Genomic DNA, 26,042 nt, shown 5'->3' with positions numbered 1-26,042 from the left:
GAAAATAAGATAGAAACATTAGCAACTTGAGCAATGAAATGGTGTAACATATTTATCCCAGAAAGAGTGAAAGTAAATTTAGTAGGGTAATGGGGTAGAATTTTAACAGTACTGAGGACCTATTTAAGATATAGCAATACAATTGAAGTAACACAGGTGCAGTTTCCTCGAGTTACATTCATGTATTTAGGGAGCAAATGACAAAGTTACTTAGAATATATACAAAGGAGAAATTACCACAACTGCGAAAGTAATGGAGTGGAAAGCCAGGAGTTACTTAATCTTGGGTAAATAAAACCCCACATAACCCATTCTTCACAATTCTCTTAAGGAACTTGACAGGCTGACGTGAACCATTCACACACAACTTGAGCCATGATGAAGTTTTCTCAAAAGGCTAATTGTCCGGGTGGCATGTGATTTTATTTACTTAAAATTTCTCAGAAATGTATCTATTGAGAAAAGCAAGGTCCATCATTACAGCTTTATCCCTTTTATTTTAAAGTATGTTTAAATATTTGAATGCAGCAAACTGAAAAGCAAAACATCATTCAAACCAAGCATGCTACTAGAACATCTACCTTAAGTGTTACCTTTTTCTGCTTATTATTCTCTCAATAGCAATAAAACAGAAATCATATCTCCAAATTTGAATGCCGATAAATTTCCTGAATAATCTGAACAGCCAATAGACAAAATTTCATAATGCCATCTCAAATGCTCTTCAGAAAACTGTTAGGAGGGCAAAAAGCCCATAGAGTAAGGCACACGGGTAGGCAATGAGAAGCTGCTGTCCTTCCATGTCCAAGGCCGAAATGAAGATTTTGGAAGCTGAGAGACTACACCAGCCGATGATGACCAGTGCCAACACAGTTCCAGTTGTGTCCCTATAGCAAAGACAAAAGAGATGATTACCTTACATCAGAGAAAAAAAGATTATTGAATTAGAGCTGCCTCTCAAATGTCCTTGGCGCAATATTTATAACTACTTTCTCCATTCGGAAAATAAGACCAAGGAACCAGACAAAGTCAAAGGTCCTGGCCACTTAGAAAATATTTAAGTTAAATTCACTATCAGAGGCTATTTCAGTAAAACTCAAATGAACAGAAACTGAAAAATTCACTTGTGTGAATTCTCATATGTTGATATTCAAATCACAACTCTTAAAATTCTTTTATGTAAACTGTGTTTACAAACTTCCTTTACAGCTACAGATTTCTTTCCCTGGCCTTTTCTTCCTAAATGTACCCACAGTATGAGCAGAAAGGTCTCTGGACTCGTACTTCAGGGGGGAGCATCGTCACCCCTGCTCCAAAGCCCACCGCCCAGATTGTGGTCTGAGATGGCAAAGCCTGACACAGCTCAAGAGGAGAACACGTGGAACAGCACTGCACGTAGACGTGTGTTGCTTTCCACTTCACTGCTGAGGACCCATTTAATATGTATGTGTGGATTTTTTGTTGAAATTGGTATCTTTAAGAATAACCATGGGGTAATTGTTTCTTTAAGAAGAAATGGGAAAATAAGGTAACTAAGTCTACCTTGAACATAAAAAAGGAGATGTGGGTGGTAGTTAGTGAATTTATCTTCTTGTGTGCAAAGCCAAGTGCATTATTTAGGAAAATAAGACGTAAGACCTAGAAGAGATTGAGCTTTAGCTAGTCCCCAGCTCAAAAGCAACCAAGTGCCTTAGCAAAACCTGCACAGTGGAGTGGGCATTAGATCAGAATCTCCTAACTGCCGGCACACGGGGGTTTTCACCGTCAGACTGCACTGCCTCACCTGATCTTGGTTGAATCTGAACTTGAGAACTGAGTTTATTACTTGTGAGAATGACAGGCCTGTCTACTTTAATAACTGAACCAAAGGCAAACAAGTGCAAAACTGTAGTATGTAGCTTATAATTACATCAAAATATTTTAAATATTCTAACAAGTATTCTATTCATTGATTTAATTAATAGTATTCGGGATAATTTCTAGAGTGATTTAATTTGCAGGCTTTTGTGAACAAGAATGTAAAATTACATATGATTCATTTGAATGATATAATAATAATATGGCTGAAAAAGCACTTTTGGTGTAATGGTCTTGGAGGTCAGATTGTGCATTTCCCTTTAACCGAATTTAAAGGATTTTGAAGGAGCCAGGGGAATGAGGAAGTGATTGTTCTCAATTTTAGCTGCTCGCTCGACCATAAGGACAGGGTGCACTTAAAGGAGGTACAGAGCTGATTGTGTTAAGTCAGCTCCTGGAATGCCAAGCGGGGGTGGGGGGGTGGGGGGTAAAAAGACCACAACCACAGCATGAGGTTTAAGAGCCAATCAGCCATACTATCACGAGCTGTCCACGAGCTCTAGTAACCAGTCCTTGGTCAGATCACGCATCTTAGTATAGCCCCTGAGCCAATAGCTAACTGCCACCTTCTGCTTCTGGAAGTTGCTTGCTTGCTCGCCTCTATAAGAATCCTAGCCTGTAAGTGTTAGGCGCGACTCTCATTTGCAGCCATTCCGGCACTCGTGTGTCTCCGGAGGCACCCGAGAGTTCGCCCCTGCGCAGGTGAAACTTTGAAATTTTGGCCAATAAAACACCTCTGACTACCCAGCAGTCTCCGACCCTTCTTGCTCGCGAGGACGGGATGTAACGGATTTCTAAATCATCTTCATAATTTCAGAACAAAAATCTAATAAAAATGTCCATACTGTTGATACTTCTCAAAATCCAAGGGTCTAAGTTTTTATGTTCTTCCCCTAATAATCTGGAGTCGTTTAAAATGTCCTAAACCTCAATTTTGCTGGAAATAAGTTTTCAAACTTAGAATTTAAAAATGGTAAATCATTATAGTGGCCTTTGGCAAAGGCACTTAACATAATAGAAGTTCTAGAACGGAACGCACTTGTCAAATGTTTATACCAAACAACATAGTACGTGGGACAGCCTGCTTGCCAAAGAATTTGATACGCAAGAAGGTGGGATTTTTCCATGGATGGGACTCGTTAAATACACTTACAATTCACTTGTATTTATAAATTCAAAGTATTCATTTTCTCTTGTTCCTCTATTTTAAACGTTGAGGGTACTCACTAATAAGAAGTTATTGTTAAGGATATTACTGTAAAAATAAGACTATATTTTAAAAACTTTTACAACTAAATCATTTTCTGAAATGTCTAACTTGGCTTTGGTCAATTCTCTATATGATACCTTATCCAGTGTAGGGTTAATAACTAAAAATGTGTATCATCCAAGAAAACAGTGCAAATGGTGTCTCATCCGGATGTGGAATAATGAACATGGATAGCAAATGCTTATTTCTAATTGGGTTTAGAACATGAAAAGTGACAAAGGAGGATTTAATTGTTTGGTTTCCCCAATCAAAGTGATTGTGAATCCAGATGCCCCTGGACAGCGCCCGACAGGAACTTATCTAATGCATTCCAACTAACAGTTTTGAACTACTAACTGCTCAGGAAGCAACAAAGAAAAGGAACTCCTTGACTGAGCATGTATTCCATAAACTTCTCTCGCGTTCATATCCTCATCAGGGTTCCTGGGAATTCTGCCCCGCCGGAGCCCAGCTCCTCAGCTCGGTCGCTTCCAGCCTGGAAGAGGGAGGGCCTGGGAGCCGAGGCAATCAGTCAGTGTTCATCAGGCACTTACTCTTCCCAAATCAAACGAGGGAATTTTCTTTACTTTTTATATTACCCATGACAATAGTTCACAGTGAAGAATGTGACAAATTACAAACTGCCAGTTTTAAAGATTACTTGGTTGAATCCATTTTTAAAATTATTAAAAGAACAAATAGGAAGGACACAGGGACGAGAACTAAGGGGGGTGGAAATGGGAGGGAGCTGGGGAGCACGGGGCGGGGGAGGCTGGGGTGGGAGAAATAGACAAAAAACTGTACTTGAAAAATAACTAAATAAAATTTAAAAAAATATATAACAAAACACACACACAAACAAAAATTATTAAAAGAGAAACAGCACCTTAGCCAAAACCGACCTTCTTTCCTGAATCTGCCTATAGCTGTTAATAGTCATTGGACTCCCCAAGTCCCCTCCCAAAATGACCACCAAGAGGTTAACTGTTGGACTGGTGAGACGAGTCTAGGCGGTGATTGCAAATGGGGGGAGGGGGGTCAGGAGGCGGAGGGGACAGTTAGCGAACGCAGACACTCACTGCAGTGAAAAAAAGACAGCGCAGCTGGACAGGATGACCATGGGAAGCAGGCAGTAGCCCAGCACACTGGCCACGCAGCCGTAGGTCACCCCGGAGGAGCTCATCAAGTTCAGTAAGGCGTACATCCCCAGGCAGCCGATGGCACTCATGCCGTAGAGGTACCCAAACTGCACTTTTCCTGCCTGAAACGATGAGAAGAAAACGCTCTGAACACACGGAAAACATCAAGGGAAAACTCAGAATGTCAGCGAATCAGAGAGCATTTTAGAATCAATCAGCTCAGTGCTGTTCTATTTCTCTGTACTACTCACAATTATCAGGAAAAATATTGGCTGCGCGATGTGAATTCAGTTCCTGAAAACACACACCCCCGACTATACCGGGGATGGCCCAAGCATGCTACAGAAAGTATTTTATCACAGATTGCCTATTAGAGATACAAGGCATAGGTAGGAATATATTTTCTCTTCATATTTGTCAAATAATTAAATAAATAAATCAAGTAATGGAAAAACCCCAATTTAATCCTGGAGATATACAAGGCATGTTAGTAATATTAGCAAATATCTAGAGGAAGGGTTTTCAGGAACATGCATAAAGGACACATGGACAAAAAGAAAGGGGGTAGGATCAAGGGTGGGAGGTGGGGAGGGCTGGGGTGGGGGGACTGGAGGGGGAAAATGGAGACAACTGTACTTGAGCAAAAATTTTAAAAATGTGAAAAAGAAAATAATAATAAAAGTAAGCAAACATCTATAGCATTTACTATGTTTGGGCCTATTATAAGCATTTAACACTTATAACTCATTTAATCCACACAACAATCCTATGAGATGGGTACCGCTATTTTACCAATTTACACAGAAGAAAATTGAGAGGCAGAAAGTTTAAATAACTTTCCCAAAATTAAATAATGTCAATTGGTGGAGCTTGGCTTTGAACCAAGGAAATGTGGCTCTAAAATTTAGGTCCTTAACATCTATAGGAGCTTTAATATGTCCTAAAATAAAGGAACTCATTTAACCTTTAATAACCCAGCATATCCCAAACTCATTTGGCCACAGACAATTTTGTTTTCATAATGCCTATTGCCAGTTTAACTGGACACACCTCATGAAAAGCCGATTTATATGAACTACCTAGTAATGAATCATAGAAGAGTTACTGTTAAGGGAATTCAGTGGTGTTCAGGATCAACCACTGATCTGAGAACTTACACAAACAGCCATTATTCACTAAATATCTCTATTAAACTCATCTAGGGAAAGTCAGTCTACTATTAATTCAACAGAGGCTATTTTACCGTTGGCTACTAGAGGATGCTAAAGCTCCAGTAAAGAATGAATTGAATTCTTATATTTGCATTCATCTGATCAGAAATTCTAGATAAAGGCCGGATCAGCTCACTGGAATTCTCACAGCAGCTATGCAAAAACAGCCAAGGATCTGGAAAAGTGATTCAGAAAAAGAGCTCTTCAGCTGTCATTTCCCCCCTCCATAGCTGTTATCCATGAAATCCCTGTGCCTCTGAGAACAGAAGGGTATTTATTTTGTGATTAATGAGGGTAATGGAGAATGCTATGGCCACTTTAATGTTCAGAATTGTCCAGCTGTGTTCATTTCTTCTTCCTCTGCAGTTAAAGACGTTAGTCACTCACTACCAAGTTCTTTCACAAAACGTTCCTAGGCTATGCTGGCAGAATTCTCTCCTGCATTACTCATAACAAGTTCTTATCAAACATATTTTGTATTTTATGGGTATTTTGTGAAATAACACTAATAATATCAATGGACATGCTAAAAGAAAAAAAAACATCAGTTTTTCACTGCACCATTGGGTGACTTTGTTCCACTTGGAAAATAGTGACACCACATCACTTTTACGTATTAGAAAAATATTGTATGTACTATTTGAACTGGCTCTGATCATTCGAAGAGAGTGATGGGTGTGATGGTGAGAAGCAAGTTCCCTACACCTAAAGGACACATAGCTGGCCCTTCCTGGTCCCAAGAAGTTTTGTGAAGGGCGTAGAGTAAGTAAGTGGTGAAGCAGTAAAGAAAAAAAGGTTGCTAATTTGGTAGCAAAAATATTTTTGTCTCTTTCCAGGTCAGTTATTGTCGTTTTTCTTCATAATTTTGTCTTGTTACTTTATTCAATTTAAATTTCAATTCCACTTGGCAAGGGCTACTGCCATTTTTTAATTTGTTTCAAATTGTAACAAGGACTTGAAAAATGAAAAGTGTTACTTCTTTCTAAATACCTACAGACAGAGAAGAGATCACAGATCTGAGTTGCCAGAAAGGCAGGGGGGTTGGGGGTGGACTAAAGGGAGGAAGGATGTTAATCGCATGGTGATAGTAAGTAGACTTCTGGGGGTAATCATTTTGTAGTGTGTACAGATGTCAAATTATAAATGGTGTACTCCTGAAACATATATGTCTTAAAAAAAGGAAGAAAAGTGAAAAGTTTTATTTTCTTAACCTTAATACTTTCAGAATTCTCCCTGTACCACCTTCATTAGTAAATCTTTATATGAAATACTTGTTCATGTGATTATGCTTCCATATTGGCCATGTATATTCCTTTTTCAGATCACACTCTTACTTACATAATAAATAAATTAATAAACAAATTAATAAATACATAAATAAAACCAGATCTTTAAACCAGTTTTCTTATTGCATTTGGGATGAACGTAATTTTGAGAGAAATAACAGGTAAAATTAAATTTGTGTTAAGTGTGTGAAGCTGTTTGTTCAGGTTGACCTTCTTCAACATGAAGAAAGCCAACTGAAAGGTGCTGCGGTAAATATTTTAGCACATTTTTTGCTTCAAAATCGGAAAAGTGACGAGTACATGACCGCGAACCATCTACCTCCAGAGACAATGAACAGATTGGGATATTGTTTCTGAATTCCCTGTTGATATTTCTAGTACATGTATATGCCAGCCCATAAAATCATCCTTTATGTTTTTTAATTTAATCTTTATTATATTTTTTTCATTGCCATTTAGTCCTCTTGTATCCTCCATCCCTAGAAATCCTCACACTGTTGTCCATGTCCATGAGTCCTTTTTCCTTTTTGCTCAATCCCCCCCACTCAGCTTCCCCCACCAGCTGCCATCTGTTCTCCATCTATGAGTCTGTCTCTGTTTTGCTCTATGTTTTAATCTGAGATACAAAGGGCAGGGCTCACTTAACTTCAAAGGAATTGTGAGTTAAATTTTACTTCACTAACATCCACTTTATTCGTTAGTTTTGGATGTGATTGCTTTACATGTATCAGAATAAATTCTGAAGTAACCATATATTTACGGTAAAAAATTGAAGTACTATATTTTTCAGACTATAAGACACACCCCCACCCCAATTTGGGAGGCATAATGGTTGTTAATGATGCTGCTGAGTTCTGTTTACATTTACATTGGTAAAATATTATGTTATTTATGTTATTAAATATTTTACCATATTTTTGTTTCAATTTTTTTCTATTTTTCTCCTCTAAAACCTAGGTGCATCTTATGGTTCAAAAATATGGTAATAATGTTTTCCTAAAAAGTTTCAAAAAATATTCCTTTTCAAATAGTCCCCATAATGTCAGAACTGAAAGACAGCTTAAGTAGCCCTTTAATAAACAATATTTGTCTTCAAAATTAAGAAATGAAGCCCTAGAAACAGCAAACAAAAGATTCAAGATCACACCTTGAAGCAAAGTTAGGGGTAGTTGAGCTCTTTGCCTAAATTCTTCTGTGCTTAAGTCAAAACAGAGAATATTTAAATAGCCCTGGCTAAAACTGTATACCCTAGAAAGAGCTTAATGGTATTAATACTCTCCTTTAAAGGATGGTGATGGGAGTATTTCTACAGAAAAACAAACAGCTGTTATATTGCAAATTACCTGAAAAAGAAAAATGAGTTAATATATTAAATTGATTGTTTCTGACTATTTGATTAATTGACATGGTTTTACTTAGCAGCTTAATCTAAGATTATCAAATTACTGTGACAAAGACAGAAGGGAAGTTAGAGACTAAATTAAAACTCTGGTTGATATGCTGTTTGATTTACAGAGCATTCGTATTTGTTGCAGTTCAAAGAAAGAAGCAAAATGCTACTACTACCATATACTATTGCACCGAGAAAATTTACTGTGATTGTTGACCCCATTATCAAGCAGAAATTAGATTGCTGTCAGTGTTTTGATACTTGTATTAAGTACTTAATAAATAAAAATTTAAAATTTATTTAATTGTAAATAACATGTTAAAGCTACTTTTAAAATTGTAACTACATTGGAAAACAATTATGGGAAGTAGCTGTAAGAGGAGCAAGTAAAAAAGGCCTAAAATCTTTAATTTCTTATATTATTTCTTCTGCCTTATTAAGGATCATTTTGTGCCTCAATAAAACTATATTTTTCAGACTAGTTCAGCCATATTTTCACCCTCTGTTTTTAATATATTAGCATGCCCTTCTTGGTGTAAAATAATAGACCTATTCTCATTTCTTCTTTTTCTTCCATTTTTAAAAAAATGAAACACTCTTTGAAACTATGAGCTAGGATATTATCTAAATTTAATTTGGGAGGAAATATTTGCATTTTAATGTTTGAGGTGTCTTTTAATATTATTACCTTCACATATAAAGGATGAAAAAGGTATATTTTCCACTAGGAAAATGGTAAAGTCAGGAAGAAAAAAGGTCCTCTTAAAAAGCATAAAACTAAAATAACAAGGGAACTACATTGATTGAATAAACAAATCATAGGTTATGGATGCAAGTTAATTTACCCATAGTAGCCTAACCAGAAAGCAACAAGGAGACTCATCTCATACATCACAGGGTCTTAGAAACACTCTGGATATACACCCCAGCAAAGAAAATGATGAACAAGAAAAAGGATTTCTCTAGTGCCATAACCCAAGTTTCACAGGAAGCAAGAAAGAACATCGAGGCCTTATATTTCCCAAATCCATGTGCTCCTTCAACGATTCCAGATTGACAGTTTTTCTTAAGAACAAAAAAAATGTAGATAATTTCCTGCTTTGCTGATAATTTTGCTTGGCAGTTCCTCTTTTGTTACTTCTAGTTCCGTTCAATATGCCTCTCCTCCCATCCCCGCCCAGCGGTGTAGCTATAAATTAAACAAACAATTTTCACGGTACAAAGTGATACACTGCTTCTGTATTTAAAGAATCTCTGCAAAAATGACATTGGAAAGGACACATTAAAATCTGATGCCGCTGTCCATTACCAGGAGCAGGGTGCCTCCCAGGGCAACATAGAACAAGATGGGCCCCGCTAAGTCGGTTTCATTCATAATGCTGCCATCTGCTGGCTTCAGTGGGTTTAACACTGTCAAGGTTTTTTGCCAGATGTGATCAAAATTAATTCCAAGTTCTGCAAAAAGAGGGAAAAAAGAGGCAATATAAGTATAGAAAAATAAAAATCAGTAATATTCTTTAATTTAACATCTGGTTAATTTACTTAGTGCTTTTAATCTAATTGCTGTCCTTTCATAATCTAAAATTGTATGTAAAAATATAAACCACAAATAAGTAAATAAACGTAGATTTGTATTCCCAATGAGCCAAAATATATTTTAGACAAAAAAATTCTATAGGAAAAATATCCATGATGTATGTAGCAAATGCAAGTTTAAAATCTAGCTGAAAATTGGTAAATGGATAATTTACAGTAAAAAAATAAAATGGTAGCTAACAGACCCAAAGTCCCATCCTATTGCCCATTTAGACATTTCCATTGCCTGCAATTCTATTGATAACACTGTCAAAATATTGTCATATCAAACACAGCATAAATTTTCACCCAGCAGAAGCATGTAATATAAAAGTACCCATCCCAGGTCTTGGATTTGATTTCCACACTGCTTCCTGAGAAGAGCAATCCTATGCTCGTTGCCTGGAGTGCTGCAGAGGAGAAAAGCAGCAAATATGCATGATGTGCATGCATATTTTAGTAAGTTAAATAGTCTATGTGGTTGAATGTGTGTATTTAAAGATGAAATTTTTGAATGTGAGAATATGTCCCTTTTTATGAGTGATGGAGGTAGAATGAAATATTCTGCCATTTGCAATAAGGTGGTTGAAACTCTAGGACATTATGTGAAGTGAAATAAGCCAGGAAAGACAAGTACCACATGGCACAAATAATATGTCAAATCTAAAAGTTTAAAAATATATAGTCAAACTCAGAAACAGAGTAGAAAAGTTGTTGTCAGAGGCTAAGGGTGGGGGACATAGGAAGTGGTTGGTAAAAGGGTACAACCACTCCACCCTAACCCCCTGCAAAAAAACAAACAAAAAAACCCATGCTTTCAATCAGGTCAATATGCATCTAATATGATAATGGTTGTATTTTTTCAATTGAGCCCAATTTTCCCATGTGAAACATAGTCTCCTACATTCTCCTGCCTGTGGCTCTCAACTTCCCTTCTTAGGATTCAGTAACTCCGGTCAGATACAGAGTACAGTTCAACTTATTTCACGATGGCTCATACCATCTAAATAACTTGCAAAGCTGACATTCTATAAGCATCTTTTTCTCAGAAAAGCATAATTATCACTGAAGAAATTTAGATGAAAAATACTTTATGAGACATTATTACTGATTTCAAAAATTGATTTGATGGTACAATGAACTTCACGTGTTTCAACATTAAGTCATGAAACAGTGAATGAACATAGTAAGACTTACCATATATTTTCTCAAGATATATGTTTTCTCTCAAAATACATTGGCATAATCCAGGGTGGGGAAAACTAGGTTTACAGATGTGAGTTTGTGAAACACAGTTAATCATTGTACTATTATTTATTAATTATTGCATTATTTTCCATATGAGCAACTGTAAACCTACTTTTGCCTGACCCTGTGTTTTATTTTCAAATGTATTAAAAGGTATGCAAATGAGATTAGAAGTATTTGTTAACAGATAATGTAATATAAAACCTTATTATGAAAAATAAAGGAAAATAAAATTGCTGTGAAATTTGAATACAAAATTATTGTTTTACTGTCATCTAGTGGTAGTAAAATATGTGACATAAATGCTATACGATCAGTCAGTGTACCTGTTTTCTATGCGAGTTTTGTCATTGGCCTTTCTAATATAAACATCAGGCTATGCCACAGATACGAATACCAAATATCACAGTAATTTTTCTAGTTTGATAGATTTAAATCGACTGTTAGTCTTCAAAGTGTATTTGTTAACATATTGATTGTACATTATCAAAAGCAAAAGTTATTCTTACATAAAACCAAACAAGCCTTTTTAAAGATTTTATTTATTTATTTTTAGAGAGTGGGGAAGACAGGAAGAAAGAGAGGGGAACATCAATGGGTGGTTGCCCCTAACGTGCCCCCTACTGGGGACCTGGCCCACAACCCAGACATGTGCGCCAACTGGGAATGGAACCAGCAACCCTTTCGTTTGCAGGCAGGCACAAAACACACTGAGCCACACCAGCCTGGGCCCAAACAAGTCTTTTAGATGACAAAGTATTTAAGGAGTAACAAGCACAGCTTCAAAGAGCATGTTTTTGTGCAGGGTATATTAATTATTGTAGATTCATGATTTTAGTGTACAGTAAATAAAAGCTAGAAAATGCCATTTATCAGCTTATTGTAGAAATTCTGACTGTGCCTCTTTCACATCTCTTACAGGGATGAAGCTTGAGACTCACAAAGTTCTCCAGCCTGAAGAACATATTAGATCAAAGCTTACACATTTCATAGATTCGAAGTGCAAAATTATGTTAAGCTCTCTGTCTTCTAATATACTGTACATTTGGTGGGGATAATCCCAAAGGAAAAGAATAATTGAGAAATTTTCTTTGAGCTGTATAAAGAGAGGGAAAATCTGGCATAGTTTTTGTTCAAACTTAAAGAGACATTAGGGGCAGATGTATTACAGTTTAGTAGACCACAATAGAGCCATTTCAGTTAAGTAAAAAAGAATTATTTTCAATAAATGTTAGCCCAAAATGGTTAATTTTTAAAGAAAATACAGTTAAATCCCTGCTTCATGTACTAACCCAATGTTCAATGATTCCTAATTTTAAATGCAAAACCAAAAGTTAATTTAAAAATCCATGAGAAGATATAAGCAGTATCTAGAGTTCGAGGAATATATTCTAACCAGAATAGCGATTGGAACTAAAAGTTATCAAGGAAAATATTGTGGGGTTGAAAACGTAAATATTAAAATGTCTATATTCCCTAATGTCCCATTTACAAATTAGATGGCAAATACAATCTAGGAAAACATGTTTGAAATACATATTCCAGAAAATAGTTCATATCTTTACTTTGTAAATATCTCTAAACATAAACAAAGAAAATAATGATTCCATCCAAGAACATGACAAGCAGAGAGAAGTAAAATGTCAGTAAGCATGCAAAATGTCTGTCTTTTCTAGTAACCAAGAAATGCGAAGCATTAATTTGTGCCTTTTTGCTGATCAAATTAACAAGAACACCTGACACTCTACTACTGAAGTGTAACAGGAAACCATTTCCCTGGGTTTGCGGGGCGGAGTACGGTGTACATGCACATTGACCAGTAATCCCACCCTTTGAATCCATCCCAACAGCAGGCTCAATGGTACAGGTCAAAGTTGTTTACTATGAAGTTTGCCAAAGTATCACATTTTATTTAAAAAAAAAAAAAACAAGACGAGGATTGCACGTGGATGGGGGGCAGGGCTGGGTAGATCAATGGGGAAAAAGTGGGGACAACTGTTACTGAACAACCAATACTATTTTTTAAAACACTCTTTCTGATAAATTTAAATTATGGCATCTCTGTGTGATAAAGTATTATGAATCCATTCCACATCATGTTTTCTCCTTTTTCATTTATTTCATTTTTTAGGATTCCACATATAGTCATACATATGATATTTGTCTTTCTCTGACTTGTTTTACTTAGTATAATGCATGGAATGTATTGTACATCATGTTTTCAAATAATATGTAATGATTTTAAAGACTACATGTATAGAAATGCTCATGATATAATGTAACTGCAAAGATGCATAATGTCATGTATATATACACGTACATAGGAAAACAGAATAAAGTCTTAAAAAGACATCAGATTGTTCATGGAGGTCATGTCTCAGATAAAATTTAGGTGATTTTTTTATTTTTCTTTGTGTATTTTCATTATTTTCCAAATCTCTGTAATGAACATTGATTACTTTATAATTCAACAGCTGTCAGTTTTTAAAAATAAAGCTGTTGGTTGAGATAAGGAAAATGTTTAATGAGAATAGCATGTAAATTTCATATGTTGATTATTAATCACAGAGGCAAAATAGAATGAACTGGTTAAGCAAAAACAATTCAAAACTTAACTGGCTTTAAATGAGCAAAAAAATGTACTATAATTTTCTGTGCTTTACTGAATGGTTTAAATCCTTCAACTATTTAAACTTTTAAGGCAAAGAAAGAAGAAAATTTTAATGCCAGTTGGCTGACTATAAAGCAAATAAAGATCTTTTGATGCAAAATATAGGAAATTTTAACTTATCTCTTTTCATTTGACAACAAATAAAGAATTTGGAGCCGTTAATCCTGAATATTTCTCCTTAGCTCTCATGTCTTAGTTTTTGAGCACCTCGGCTTAAAGCATCCTGTTGATACTAATGAGCTATATAAGCATCAACATAATGAGTATATATGAGAGAAAGAGAGAGAGAGAGAAACACCCCTGAATGTGGGGTGGGGTTCCCCCCACAGGCCCCCCCACACCGGCCACCATGGATGAGAATAAGTCTACCAAGACATGATCTGCCTGGGGAGGAAAGGTGGCCTGTATGTTAAAGGAGGAGGGGCCCAGAGCCTTTTTCCTCAATGGGCTTTTATTAGGTTCATTTTGCACAGGAATACAGGTAAAAGGTCATTAATCATTATCAGGCAGTAAGCATCAAACAATAGATAACATACAAAAAACTGTGATGGCTTATTCTGAGTCAGGGTCTGTTAGCTAAAGGGCTACAAAACTTTGGGAAACAAACTCATTTTCTGTTTGGACCTTTATCATTTAATTGAGAGCATTCTTAACAAAGCAGGTTTCACAGAAGTTTATATATTCTTTCTTAGGTCTGATCACCCGGGAAACCTGCCCTTTCCAGCACAGGGCTGCACCACCCTCTGTCATTGTTTCAGGCTTAAATCAGGCAAGGGAAGTAAGGCAGCCAAGAGATTAGGAGACTTCTTGCAGACAGAATGAGGACTCAGGCTACGTCAAAGCCAAAGGCGAGGGTCCATCACTCCCTTTCTCCATAGCCCCGCAAGTCCTTCCCTGGGGGCCTCTCCCAGGGAAGGGGAGAGACCTGCCTGTCTCAGGTCATTCCCCCCTTGGGGGGAATTGTCATTCCCCCCTTACCTGTCATTGGCTAACCAACCAAGCATTGGGGGCCAGTTATGGATGAAGTAAAAGGAGCAGAAGCAGAGCTCCTACCAAGGAAATAAGCTTTGTCTCCTTAGTGGCTTCTGGTTTGAAGGTTGTTCACTCAGCCTTAGCCATGGAGGCCGGTTACAGCTTCTGAAACGAGGCAGAGTGGTTCCCAACACCTGAAATCCCCCGAGGATATCCAACTGCAAGGGTCTCTGGGTTTCCTTGTAACCAGTAGTGCTACTTACAGGAATCATAATCCTCATCCAGCCATGCCTAGCTGAGATTGGCAGCCACATATGAGCTAGGCCTGTCTCCATGATAACAAATAAACACTAGGAAGTTCAGAAACTACATTTTTTTCCTTCCAGGAAAATAGAGCAGAAAATAAAATAGACTGTTATAAAAGTAGTTTCATTAAAAAAATAGTTTCATTAATTGGGGTTGCAAGGGTGGTTACTTTGATGCAAACACTTTTGAAAAGACAAGATACCTTCACTGTTCAAATTGTAGAAATAGTGAGTAAACATGTAACAACTGCAGGGATTGCACAGCAATAGCAGGTATCTACTTCCAGTTCCCCACACACAGACATGCGACAGACCTCCACCTGTGCAAGCGTCTTGAACTGGCAGGTGTGATTACATGTGGAACGCTCACATGGGAAACACAGTATGTAGCATGCTGTCAACACACATTCAGTGCTGATTATTGCTATTATTCTCGAGCTGTGCACACACCAATAGCACTTTCTTAACTTATCTTCTAGCAAAGGAGGCTCTTCGTCAAAACTGTCGATGTAAGGAGATTGTGAATAATAATCTGAGGTGGATGCTGGTTGAAAAAACTGTCCAGTGTACCCCGGGGACATGAGCGTCTCCGGGGGAACAAAGGCGGGCTGGGGCTGGCCGCTGGCTTGTGGGCTAGAGGAAGGAAAAGCGGCTGTTCATACATCCAATAAAGGCATATCGTGACAAATCAAGGAACGAAACCAAAATTGTTCTTTTATAAATTATCCTGTTTTATGAACACTTAATCATGAAAAAATAACTTGCCTAAAGTTTCACTTTAGTTAAAAAAAATGAAGCAACTGGTCATGAAAAGACTTCTGGAAGACTGATCCATACCCACTAAAGTTATTGATTGTGTACAATATGCTGGACCCTTTTCCTCACATTCTCTCATAAAATTAAACTCAGCAATGGAAAAGCTGTGATTTTAGTGCCGCTTTACGGAATAAAATAGAGGACACGGAGAGGGAATGGCTGGCCCGGGTCACACGGTACTGCAGGGGTCGGACCCCAAACTGCAGCTGTCTGTGCAGCGCCCCACTTCTTACACCTGCTGCTTTCCCACTGATCTCCAGGGGCAACCACGGAATAGGACAGTCCCCACAAATGCGTGGAAGCAGGAAGGCGAAAACCGCAATTTCAATAGTATAATCAAGTCATAGGAAAAATAAATACATGACTATTGTCCGTGAAGAAGTAGACTTTCTAGCTCTGGCGATTCCCAAACAATGATGGACGATCAAATAATCTTTGACTACCTAACCAAAAGTATTTGATGGTAAGCTTTAGTGGGCCTCTTTTGAAGTAAGCAATTTAGTTTGTCCTCACATGTGTCTTACCCCACGTGATACCTCCTTGACCATGCTTTTGTGTGTTTTTTATTTTTTATTTCATCATTAGTGGGAGGGAGCTGGAAAACAACAATCTTATTAAATAACTTGTTGCAAAAGCAAGAGAAAGGAAAAAGGACAATGAGAGTGTGTGAGGTTATTTGGTCTTTTGTACTTGTTTTTTCCTGAAGGGGGCAGGGGAAGAAATATAAGGAATTGTCCTTACTAAGGCATGTTAAATTTCTCCCATCAAAGCTTTTAGACTAAAGTAAGTCAAAAACACAGTCCAGCATTCTGAACTCTGTAGCTCTCTCCATGGTCTCTCTATCTTGCAATAGTTACAAAATGGCTTTTCAGACTTTCTTTCCAGCATTAATCTTAATATGAAGTCTAAGAATAACATATCACCCTCCCTTATATGAGTAAGCCTGACAGAGAAAATAACCTCTTTTGAAAAATACAGCTATGAGATAGAAGGAGATATAACATTTAATCATTCACTAACTCAGCCACAAGTTCATTAAGGGCAGGAACCCGGTGCAATACTTCTTGAATCCTCCACAGTAGTGATTTTTCAACTGCTGTGCTGCAAGAATTTTTAAAATGTGCAATAGCTGACTATGTAGTCAGAGGTACTGGCCTCTTTTCCCTTAGGTAGTCAAACAAACAAAAAAGACAACAGCTCACACAACCATAGCTGTCCAATGGGAATGAATCAAAATTATCCTATTAACCGTATTTTGTAGTGTCTAATGCACACCCACATTTTCAGCCCAAACTTTCAAGAAAAAAAACCTTTGATTTTAATTCTTTAATTCAACTTTTTTATTTATTAATTTATTTAGATACTTGTTTTTTGTATTTAAAGAAATTCGAGCATTTATTTTTGAACATAAGGATATTGTTATTGCTTTCAGAGTTATGCTTTTAACACATAAGCATAAATAAAAGATTTAAAAACATTTATATAGATATGGAATTAGTACTAACCGTGTATAATGCACATCCTTTTTTCCCCCTCAACAATTTGGGAAAAAAAGTGTGCATTATACACTGCAAAATACAATATTTTGTAAGATCGGCAAAAATATAATTTGGGGTGTGCCACAGAAATTTAGTAATTAGCTTCTGGGTGCCATAAGATGAAAAAGATGGGAAATCACTGTCCCACAGCACATGGTGATTATGGTATTGTTCATTTAATCATGTGGTATATTTCTAATCTTTTTTTTTTCAACAAAGTGGGCCCACCGTCAAAAGTACTGGTAGAAACAACTCATAATTAAGAAAGTAAATGGATTGTTGAATGATAAAGCTTTCCCTAGATATGTATTTTTTAATGTAACTATTTCTAGAAAAATAAAAGGGGCAAATGGAGATGATTCAATGGCCCAGTGTCTAAACAAGACTATTGCTTTGACATATTATCTGGCCTCACCAAAACTCATGCCTAGGTTCTAATAACCAGGCTTGAGGAAACAGCTTGCACAATTACTCCAGACAAATCTCTGTGAATGAGGGGATTTTGTATGGGACTCACCCTCACCCCTGTCAAGAGCAAAATACATTTTTACAGAAAAAAATTCCCCAGGGCCGAGTAAATCCTATCCCTTTCTCTTTCTCCTGTTCTCTCTGCTATTTCATCCAACGAAACACATTTGTCAGGATTTTGGCCTCTGTTGACCTTTTTACAGTGGCTGCATAATATAAAAATTCTCCACCCTCATTTAAAAAGAAAATTTTTAAATTTTTCCTATAAAGAAAAACTCAAAATACTTTTTCTATAGTAATTACCAGGGTCATTTTTTACAAGAGTCTAAATTAAAATTTTCTCTTTTTTATAACTTTGACTTTGTACATGTTGACGATGATGATTAACACTATCTCAATAAAAAAGAGCATAAGCAATACCAAAATAATCATATTATTTATCTACATTCCCACCTGAAAACCCTGAAAATACCCAAGTCCCATGTTTTAGGTTCTTCTCTGAAAAACGACTCTGAACATTCATCATTTTTTACCATATATCTTGAATTGGCACCTAGTCCCACGCTTCTAGTGCTATCCCTTTTAACTTGGTGATTCCGAATCCAAGTGACTAGACCAATGGAGATTTTATATTTTTAGTGATGTCTCTCAAGCCTACACTCTCCTTTCATAAAAAAATAAAATTCAGGAGGAATGGGACTGGACACTTTAGTAATTGCTCTGTCACGCCTATGAATTTAGTAACCTATTAAAGGCAATAGCATGAATCAGATTGATATACCCATCACTTCAAGCAACTGTGAGGTGATTACAAAATTCCCCTTTCATACTGGCAATGCTCTTGGTCATATTTCCCCTCTATGGCTTCTGTACTCCATGGAGTTCTATTTCTGCCCGAAATGATAGCTCGGCGGTAGGTTTATCCTGAACCACGTAGAGTAGTTAGCGAACACAGCTTCTGGAATCAGACTGCCTGGAGTCAAATTCCAATTTTACAGTGTTAGGCAAATTACCTCGTATGCTGTGCCTCAGTCTTTCATCTGTAAAATGAGGATAATAAAAGAACTCATAAAGTTGTTGTGAATTAAATTCACTAAAATAACTAAAGCACTTAGAATAGTGTCGGGCACACAAAAAGTGATCCATAAGCTTTAGCTAAGTATGTGTATGCGTTTTCCTTCCTGGGACTTACACTAACGCATTCTCAACATCTTTCACACACCCTGGAAGAGCATCTTCTATATTTATAAGAGTTGTCTTCCAGCCAGTCACTTTCTCAAAGAAAACAATATTAATAGGAGGCCAAGAACTTGTATCCCTTCTGTGCTGATCATCTTTAGCATTCTCCCCTTCTGGTTTCCCTGAGATATTCAAAGTGACTCTGATAACATCCCAGACAGTCCGGGTTTTCCTACAAGAAGAACCTCCACTACACTCAAGTCAGGATTTCTATCTCGGAGCTACACAGCAATGGCCACACACCTGACCCATGCAAAACCCTCTGTATACTCGCCAATCCTTTATTGTTTCTCTTTTCACTCCCCAGACCTGGATTTATGTTGTTCCAACTAGCCTCCAGAGGCTTGTCTTCCTTTACATGATATTGTTTCTGAATCAACAAGACTTAACATTCATCTTCCAATGCAAGTGTGGAAGGTCACTGATAGGAGACTCAATTCTAATTTCTATGGTTGCAGATTTGTTTGATGCACACAGTTTCTTGAACCCCATCACATAATCATTAGCTACATATTTTATTAGAGGTTTGTTTTTTAAAAAAACTATAAGTTTGGGCTTCTATCATGATGGTCACCTGAGCTGCTTTCCTTTGTCGGTTGGCCCCTGGCAGACTTCAGGGGGTGAGCTCACTCCCAGTGTCCTACAGAGAGCCAGGGCATAAGTCAGATAGTGCTAAAAATGTACCATCAAGTCAGGCCCATCCACTGTAAGTCTATCTCCACGTTTGGAGTCCCATTTGAGTACATGTGTATTTCACACAATCAGGTGACACTGTATTCCTCCAGGAACCTGAGACAGCGAAGGATTTTAGAATGTGCCACACCATCAATGTCAACAGCCTAAGACATAAATGATATGACAGATTTGTAACACAAAATATGCTGTTAGCCAGAAAAATTTAGTCTGAACCCACAGAAACTTTTTATCTATGTAAGTCTCCCATTGAGCCAATAAAATCAGGCTTTCTAAGTGTCTTTAGTTAGGACATATCATTAGGATCCATTTGATAGTTCAGTCACTTAAGAATTGTGGCTGGGGGAGCTAGCATATATAGCATTTCCAAATCCTGGCTGGTCTAGCGAGTGAACAGTAACCATGTCATTGACATGCCGTTAGCTATGTTTAAACACTAGAGATAGATCATGTCTGGGGATTCGGAAAAAATGATGATTCAGTATTCATCTGTTAAGGTCCTACTCAAATGTATTCTCCAACTACAAAGGGGATTTTCTAGTTGTCACCTTCCTGCAGAAATATCTATTTCTTTCTCTTAATAACTTGAATAGATACCCCATTTCAAAAACTGGAGAAATGCAGTGGGGAAATATAACTTACGTAACTGACTACCAGTGAATGGAAATGATGACTACCCAAATGACTGGATAGTAGTTTTCAAATGAGAAAGCGCCTTCTTGTTCATTGCAAAATAAGTAAACTTGTTTTAAAATAGAAATATCCTCATTGTCTTAGTAAGCACAGTCAACCCAGTTTTTAGATTAGCGCACCATGGAGCTGAACAAGCTTTTTGAAACGAGCTCCCATATATTAGAGCAGCGGGGCAGGATGTGGGGGAGGACAGCCACTGAGGGAGAGAGATTGATTATAACTACACTCTGGATCCCTATATCTTCTGTCAGGATGATCAGCATATTATTTGACTCGGGGTGTACTTTAATTGAACTATTCACTGAATGAATAAAAGGTCAAATCTCTGGAGTTTGTTTGATGTACACTAGTAAATCACTGCTCTGACTCCATGTTTTATGTGCCTCATAAAACTACCACAGCTAATATGCCCTTTTCTAGTTCCTGAGACCTGCAGTGTGGGTTAGAATTCAAACGTTACCACATCCAAATCAGGACTTGGATTTCATTGCTAAGCAGGCGAGGCTGTCAACCTGATACGATATAATCAGGAGTTTTCCTCCTTTGGTTATACTGACCGCCATCTCTCCGTCTTCTTGACTTCTGGGCAACACTGATATGTACAATCAAATGGAGAAGAAACTGGGCTTGGTGGAGTCAGGGAGAAAACTGTGACCCACCAGTCCATACTCAAAGGAAAAAGCTCTGTCTCCCTCTTATTAGACATTTCAGTTTAGCCTGAAAACAGATTGCAGATGCCTCCTTCATGTTCGTCCTGTGTGGAGCAGCAAAGGGAGAAAAGAGACAGAAGTCCGAGGCGACTGGTTTCTTTCAATGAAACAAGAGAACGGGGCTGAAAATCCCTTTAGATGGCTTTTCCTGTGGCTGATATATTTCGAGTTACTGCCCTGTAATACCTCAGTGCTGAAACTACTCCCTCTTCCAGGAGTGTTTGTTTGTTCCTTTGTTTGTTTGTTTTTTCCCTTGACCTTTCAAGATGTGAAATAAAATGCTCTTTTTCCGATGTTCGATTATACAGTGATTTAGTCAATTATACATAACCTTGTCCTTTTCCTCCATTTTAAATAACATTTTAAAAATATTTTAATTTGCCCTATGATAATATTCAGGTGATAGATAAATGGATGCATAGGTTGTTTTCCATTTTAAGAAGTTCTTACAATAATCTGATGTTGGGAATATAGAATAAGGGCATGCACGAGATAAAATTCAGATATTTAACTGTTGCAGTTTTTAAAACATTATCTACCAATACATTTGCCTATCTGGAGAGCATTGGTTCAGAAGGAGTGTCCCATCCTGCGTGCGAGCCACGCCTCTCTGACTGCGTTGGTAGGAGTGCTCAGCCAACGAAAACGTGCCCAAGGGCACATGTGGAGCGAAAGAGTCCCCATTGTTTGTTGTATTTACTCTGTCTTTTCTTCCTACATCTGAAGCTTTCCAAGTACTTATCTGTGTTAAGGAAAATAAACTTCAAGTATTAAGAAATTTGAAATGTTTGTTATGTGGTTTATTTGGCCTAAGCTTTCTGGAATAACACAGTAATTTCACATCCCAATTTGCCCAAGGTGTTCCGATATTTTACTAATGTTCATATTTTACTAATATTATTGTCAATAGTACTGTCTTTAGTTTCAAAAATGCCTTGTTTTTACAATAAATCATATGCCAACTCCAGTTATGGGCCTAATCAAACAACCGTGCTTTGAAATCCTAACCTCATTTCTTATTAGCTATGTGACTTTGGAAGATTTTCTTCATTTCTCTGTATCCCTGGTCATCATGTATAAATAGAATAATAATATAGTAAATGATAGGTTTTGAAATGTGAATTTTGCTTGTGTCTGAGAGCATGTGTGTATTTACTAAGACTAATTAAATTAGATTTGTTTTTCATTGTAACAGAGAGAAACCTAACTCTTTAGCACCTGTGTATTTTGGCAACTTTGCCCTAGCAGTGTCATTTAGAAGAGGTGTTGCTCAGAGAAACACTAAAGAGATGCTTAAATGTTAAATAATAATGATAGTTAATAATAATAATGGTACTTGCATCAGGGTTATTTGAGGAGTCAATGAGTTAGTATATGTAAAGCTCAGAATTGTTCCTAACACATGGTAAGAGCTCAGTGAATGTCAGTTATTATGAAAGTTGAAAGGTCTGACCCTATTCGTGGTTCACTCATGTAGACCCATAAAAGACATCAAAGAAACAACTCTGTAACCCAATACAGTAAGTTTAGGTGACTTTAGGCAACAAAATGTAAGTTTGCAAACTATAATTACATAAATAAATAACTTTTATATAGCTGCTCTACTGTAACACCCACTTTCCTACACATTGTCACAAATGTTCTTCATGACAAGTTCATGAAGTGGGTGTTATTAATGTCCTTAGTTCTCAGTCAAGACACCAGTCAAGTAAGTTATATCTTTCCCGATGTCACAGAGAACAGATGCAGGGACCAGAACTTGAACTAAATTCTTCTCCCTCTAACTGACCTATTTGGGGCACTGGTAAAGAATGAACACTAAATTCTTAATTATTTTTATTTTTGATGCAAGTTGAACTGCCAACTCAAATAACTAACAGTCTGAAATACATTTATCTTGCTTCCACTTAGGAGTTTTCTTTCACACTGGGTTATTATGGCATATTTAATTGTGCACCTCTATACAACCTGAATTCTTAAATATTGTGAGGTAGAAGATTATAAATTTTTATGTTTGGTTTTAGAGTTATCCTTTTTTATTCCTGACATACAGCAGGCACTTAATAAATATGTATTAAATTGAATAAAACATGTTTTTCAAGCAGTGTCTCAGAAAACTGCAGTCCCCTGTGTTCAGACTCCCTGTTAAGTGATTGATTTTTTGAAAAGAGAGTCAAGCCATTCAGGTATGAATGGGTTTGAGGTGATCAAGGGGATTCATGGAGAACCAAATTTATTTCTCTACCCTTTCCTGATGTTTCTTCTTAGGCACTTCACAAAGGTATGCTTTTGTTTCCCCCAAGGAAACCTCCCTACCTGCAACCCCTTGTCGTGCTATTATTGTTTCTTATATTCTCAACACAAAGTACTTACTTTCTAGGTCCATAAGGATTTCCATAGGCGTTAGAATCATTATAATGCTCCTCTGGATCATCAATTGTATAATTAGATTGGTAAAAATTGGAGTCAAATTGTTCCAAGTTTGACATCCTGAAAAATATGAATGTTTTTTCACTGAGAAGTTTAGGAGTCAATAAAACTTTATTTTTATTATCGTTGCTCAGTTACAGTTGTTCTGCTCTCTCATGCCCTGACCCCGCCCCCAGGTCCCACAGTCAATCCCCCCACATCGTCCATGCCCATGAGTCCTCTATTCATGTTCCTTGACTTGCCCCTTCCCCTTCTTTGCCCCATTATCCCCATCCTCCCTCTCTTCTGGTCACCGTCAGTTTGTTCTTTATTTCCATGTCTCTGGTTCTATTTTGCTCACTTGTTTGTTTTGTTGATTAGGTTCCACTCACAGGTGAGACCATATGGTATTTGTCTTTCACCACCCTGGCTAACTTCACTAAGTGTAATGCTCTCCAGTTTCACCCATGCTGTCATGAAGGGCAGGAGTTCCTTCTTTCTTTCTGCTGTGTAGTATTCCATTGTGTAGTATTCCAGTTCTTTGATCTACTCATTTACTGATGGGCTCTTCTAGCACTTGGCTATTGTAAATAATACTGCAATGAACATTGGAATGCATAGGTTCTTTTGAATTAGTGTTTCAGGATTCTTAGGGCATAATCAATCCCAGCAGTGGGATTGATGAATCAAAAGGTGGTTGCATCAATAAAACTTTTTTAGATATATTACAAAGATCAATTGACAATGTGATGATGGATAGATTATTATCAGAGAACAAAGTATTCTTTGGATGGGGTAGATTACATGTTGGGGAAAGAATATGGAACTATATGCTCAAAAGCCTTTCACAAAATGTGCATCTTCAATTCCAATGAACTTTTCTGAGGTTTTCACTCACTGGAGTGTGACTCTGACTAAACAAACTTTAACTGACCTGAAAGAACTAACATTCTTCCCCAAATACCTTATCCTCAGCAATTTATGAGAAAAAGTTTAAGTCTTGGTGTACATCTAGAAGGCATCTAGAAGATTTATTTTAAACAATGATAGTTCCTCACTTTAATGAATTATGCATAATAATTTACATGTGAACTTTTTACATTTATACATATGGGGTCTTGTTGCAAGTCAGAAAGCAGATGACTGATAATAATAATACTGTTTCATTTTGATTTTCCCCAGAGCTTTCAAGTGTGCCAAAAGCCTCCCTGCTCCCTTCTGGCTGTGTCAGGGGGAGGAGGTTCAGTTGTCCTACCAGAACAATCTGTCTTCCTGTGAACTCTGCATAGTTTCTACTCACTTTGGGACATGAGGGGAATACATGATCTTGATTTAGACCTAACGAATAGGAATATCAGAGGGAAGAAGAATATCAGAGAGGAGGAGAAGTTGGGGAGAAAAGTAATAGAATGGAATGGTGGCTTTTTGGATAAAAATTAGGGAATGGAGTAGAAAATCTTTTCAACTGGACAGATATGGTTATTCAATTCAACATTTTAATCTTTGTTTTTCCTCGAAGAAATTTTTATTTCAAAAGAACAAATTTTAAAATCACTAGGAGTAATCCATATAGTTATAATAGTCTATTGAATACTACTTATAACATTTCAAATGCATTGCATAATATTAGCTCTAAAGCCTCATTAATTAGAAATCAGAAATATTTGAATAACAATTGTCAAACAAAAAAATTCTTAGTTCAGTAAAAATACAGAAAACCTTTCTAAAGTTAGATGCAGTGGTTCACATATCTGATTTAATAAATCAAAATTTTTTCATTAGTAATATGTACAAAAGTAGCTATAAATTATGTAAGCTAAAACCACTAGGAGAATGTTAAATCTTTTAACAACTTATAATTTAAAGAATTTAAAATTTAATAGCATAAATTTGTCATCCCATTAAAAAGTTATTATAAAGCATAGAGAGCAATTTCACTGGAAACTATACTAAGTTTTTCATAATATGCAAAGTTTTATGTAATGTGACTATCGGAGTCCTTATATAACCCAGCCTTATGTATTTTTTTAAATGCCAAGTTCTTTTAGAAGGATCAGACACATACCTTTATATTACTTTGTGTCAAAAGATCCTCCAACAAATGTTGCTTCACTTGAGAAATTTATAACAAATCAGTTCATGAAAGATGACCTGCTGGTTATATATAGGTTTCTAAATTTGACTCTGACACTGACCAGAAGTTTGCCAAAAGCCAGAGCCAGACGCAGTATCTTATAACACTTGTTAAAGTTTACAAACACAGCGCAAGGCGTAGAGACATCAAATATGATAAAGTGAAATTGTAGGTTCAGTTTCTGCATGGGCATGTCTCATTCAACTCTGACTTAGGATCATTTATTTGAGGCAAACAATGGAAAGTGAGAGGAAAACCCCTGTACTTTATAGCCTATGAGAATCGATGTAGACTGCAATGGTAATATGCAGTCCAAATCAATGACTGTCTGAAAGCCAAGAGTTGTTATTTTTATCCAAATCTGACTGTTCAATTTACATAAACAACATTTAGGAAGGCTACCTATGATCTACATCTGATTTTTCCCCCTAGCTTTTTA

General features: G+C 36.9%; 1 protein-coding gene across 1 annotated transcript; it reads right to left on the bottom strand.

The window, feature by feature from the left end:
• Positions 1–420: 420 nt before the first annotated feature.
• Positions 421–25,594, bottom strand: YIPF7 (Yip1 domain family member 7). The gene is made up of 6 exons (XM_037151669.2): positions 25,535–25,594; positions 23,434–23,550; positions 15,378–15,536; positions 9,442–9,589; positions 4,186–4,367; positions 421–887 (listed from the first exon to the last, which is right to left on the bottom strand). Exons 2-6 carry the CDS (start codon positions 23,547–23,549, stop codon positions 725–727), a joined length of 768 nt encoding a protein of 255 aa, XP_037007564.2. The 5' UTR covers position 23,550; positions 25,535–25,594; the 3' UTR covers positions 421–724.
• Between the last annotated feature and the right edge of the window lie 448 nt (positions 25,595–26,042).

The sequence above is a fragment of the Artibeus jamaicensis genome, unplaced genomic scaffold (assembly GCF_021234435.1).
Source record: "Artibeus jamaicensis isolate MK-2021 breed Jamaican fruit bat unplaced genomic scaffold, CSHL_Jam_final contig_76, whole genome shotgun sequence".
In the NCBI taxonomy this organism is placed as follows: Eukaryota; Metazoa; Chordata; class Mammalia; order Chiroptera; family Phyllostomidae; genus Artibeus; species Artibeus jamaicensis.
The sequence above is the reverse complement of the archived record's forward strand: the minus strand, read 5'-3'. Positions and strand labels throughout refer to the sequence as shown.

Coding starts and splice junctions, on each gene's coding strand:
- YIPF7 (XM_037151669.2), bottom strand. CDS start 23,549: ATGTCAAACTTGGAACAATTTGACTCCAATTTTTACCAATCTAATTAT. Junction 4,368..9,441: donor TGGGAGGCACCCTGCTCCTG/GTAATGGACAGC, acceptor TCATCGTTTCAG/GCAGGAAAAGTGCAGTTTGG. Junction 888..4,185: donor GCTGTCTTTTTTTCACTGCA/GTGAGTGTCTGC, acceptor TCTTTGCTATAG/GGACACAACTGGAACTGTGT.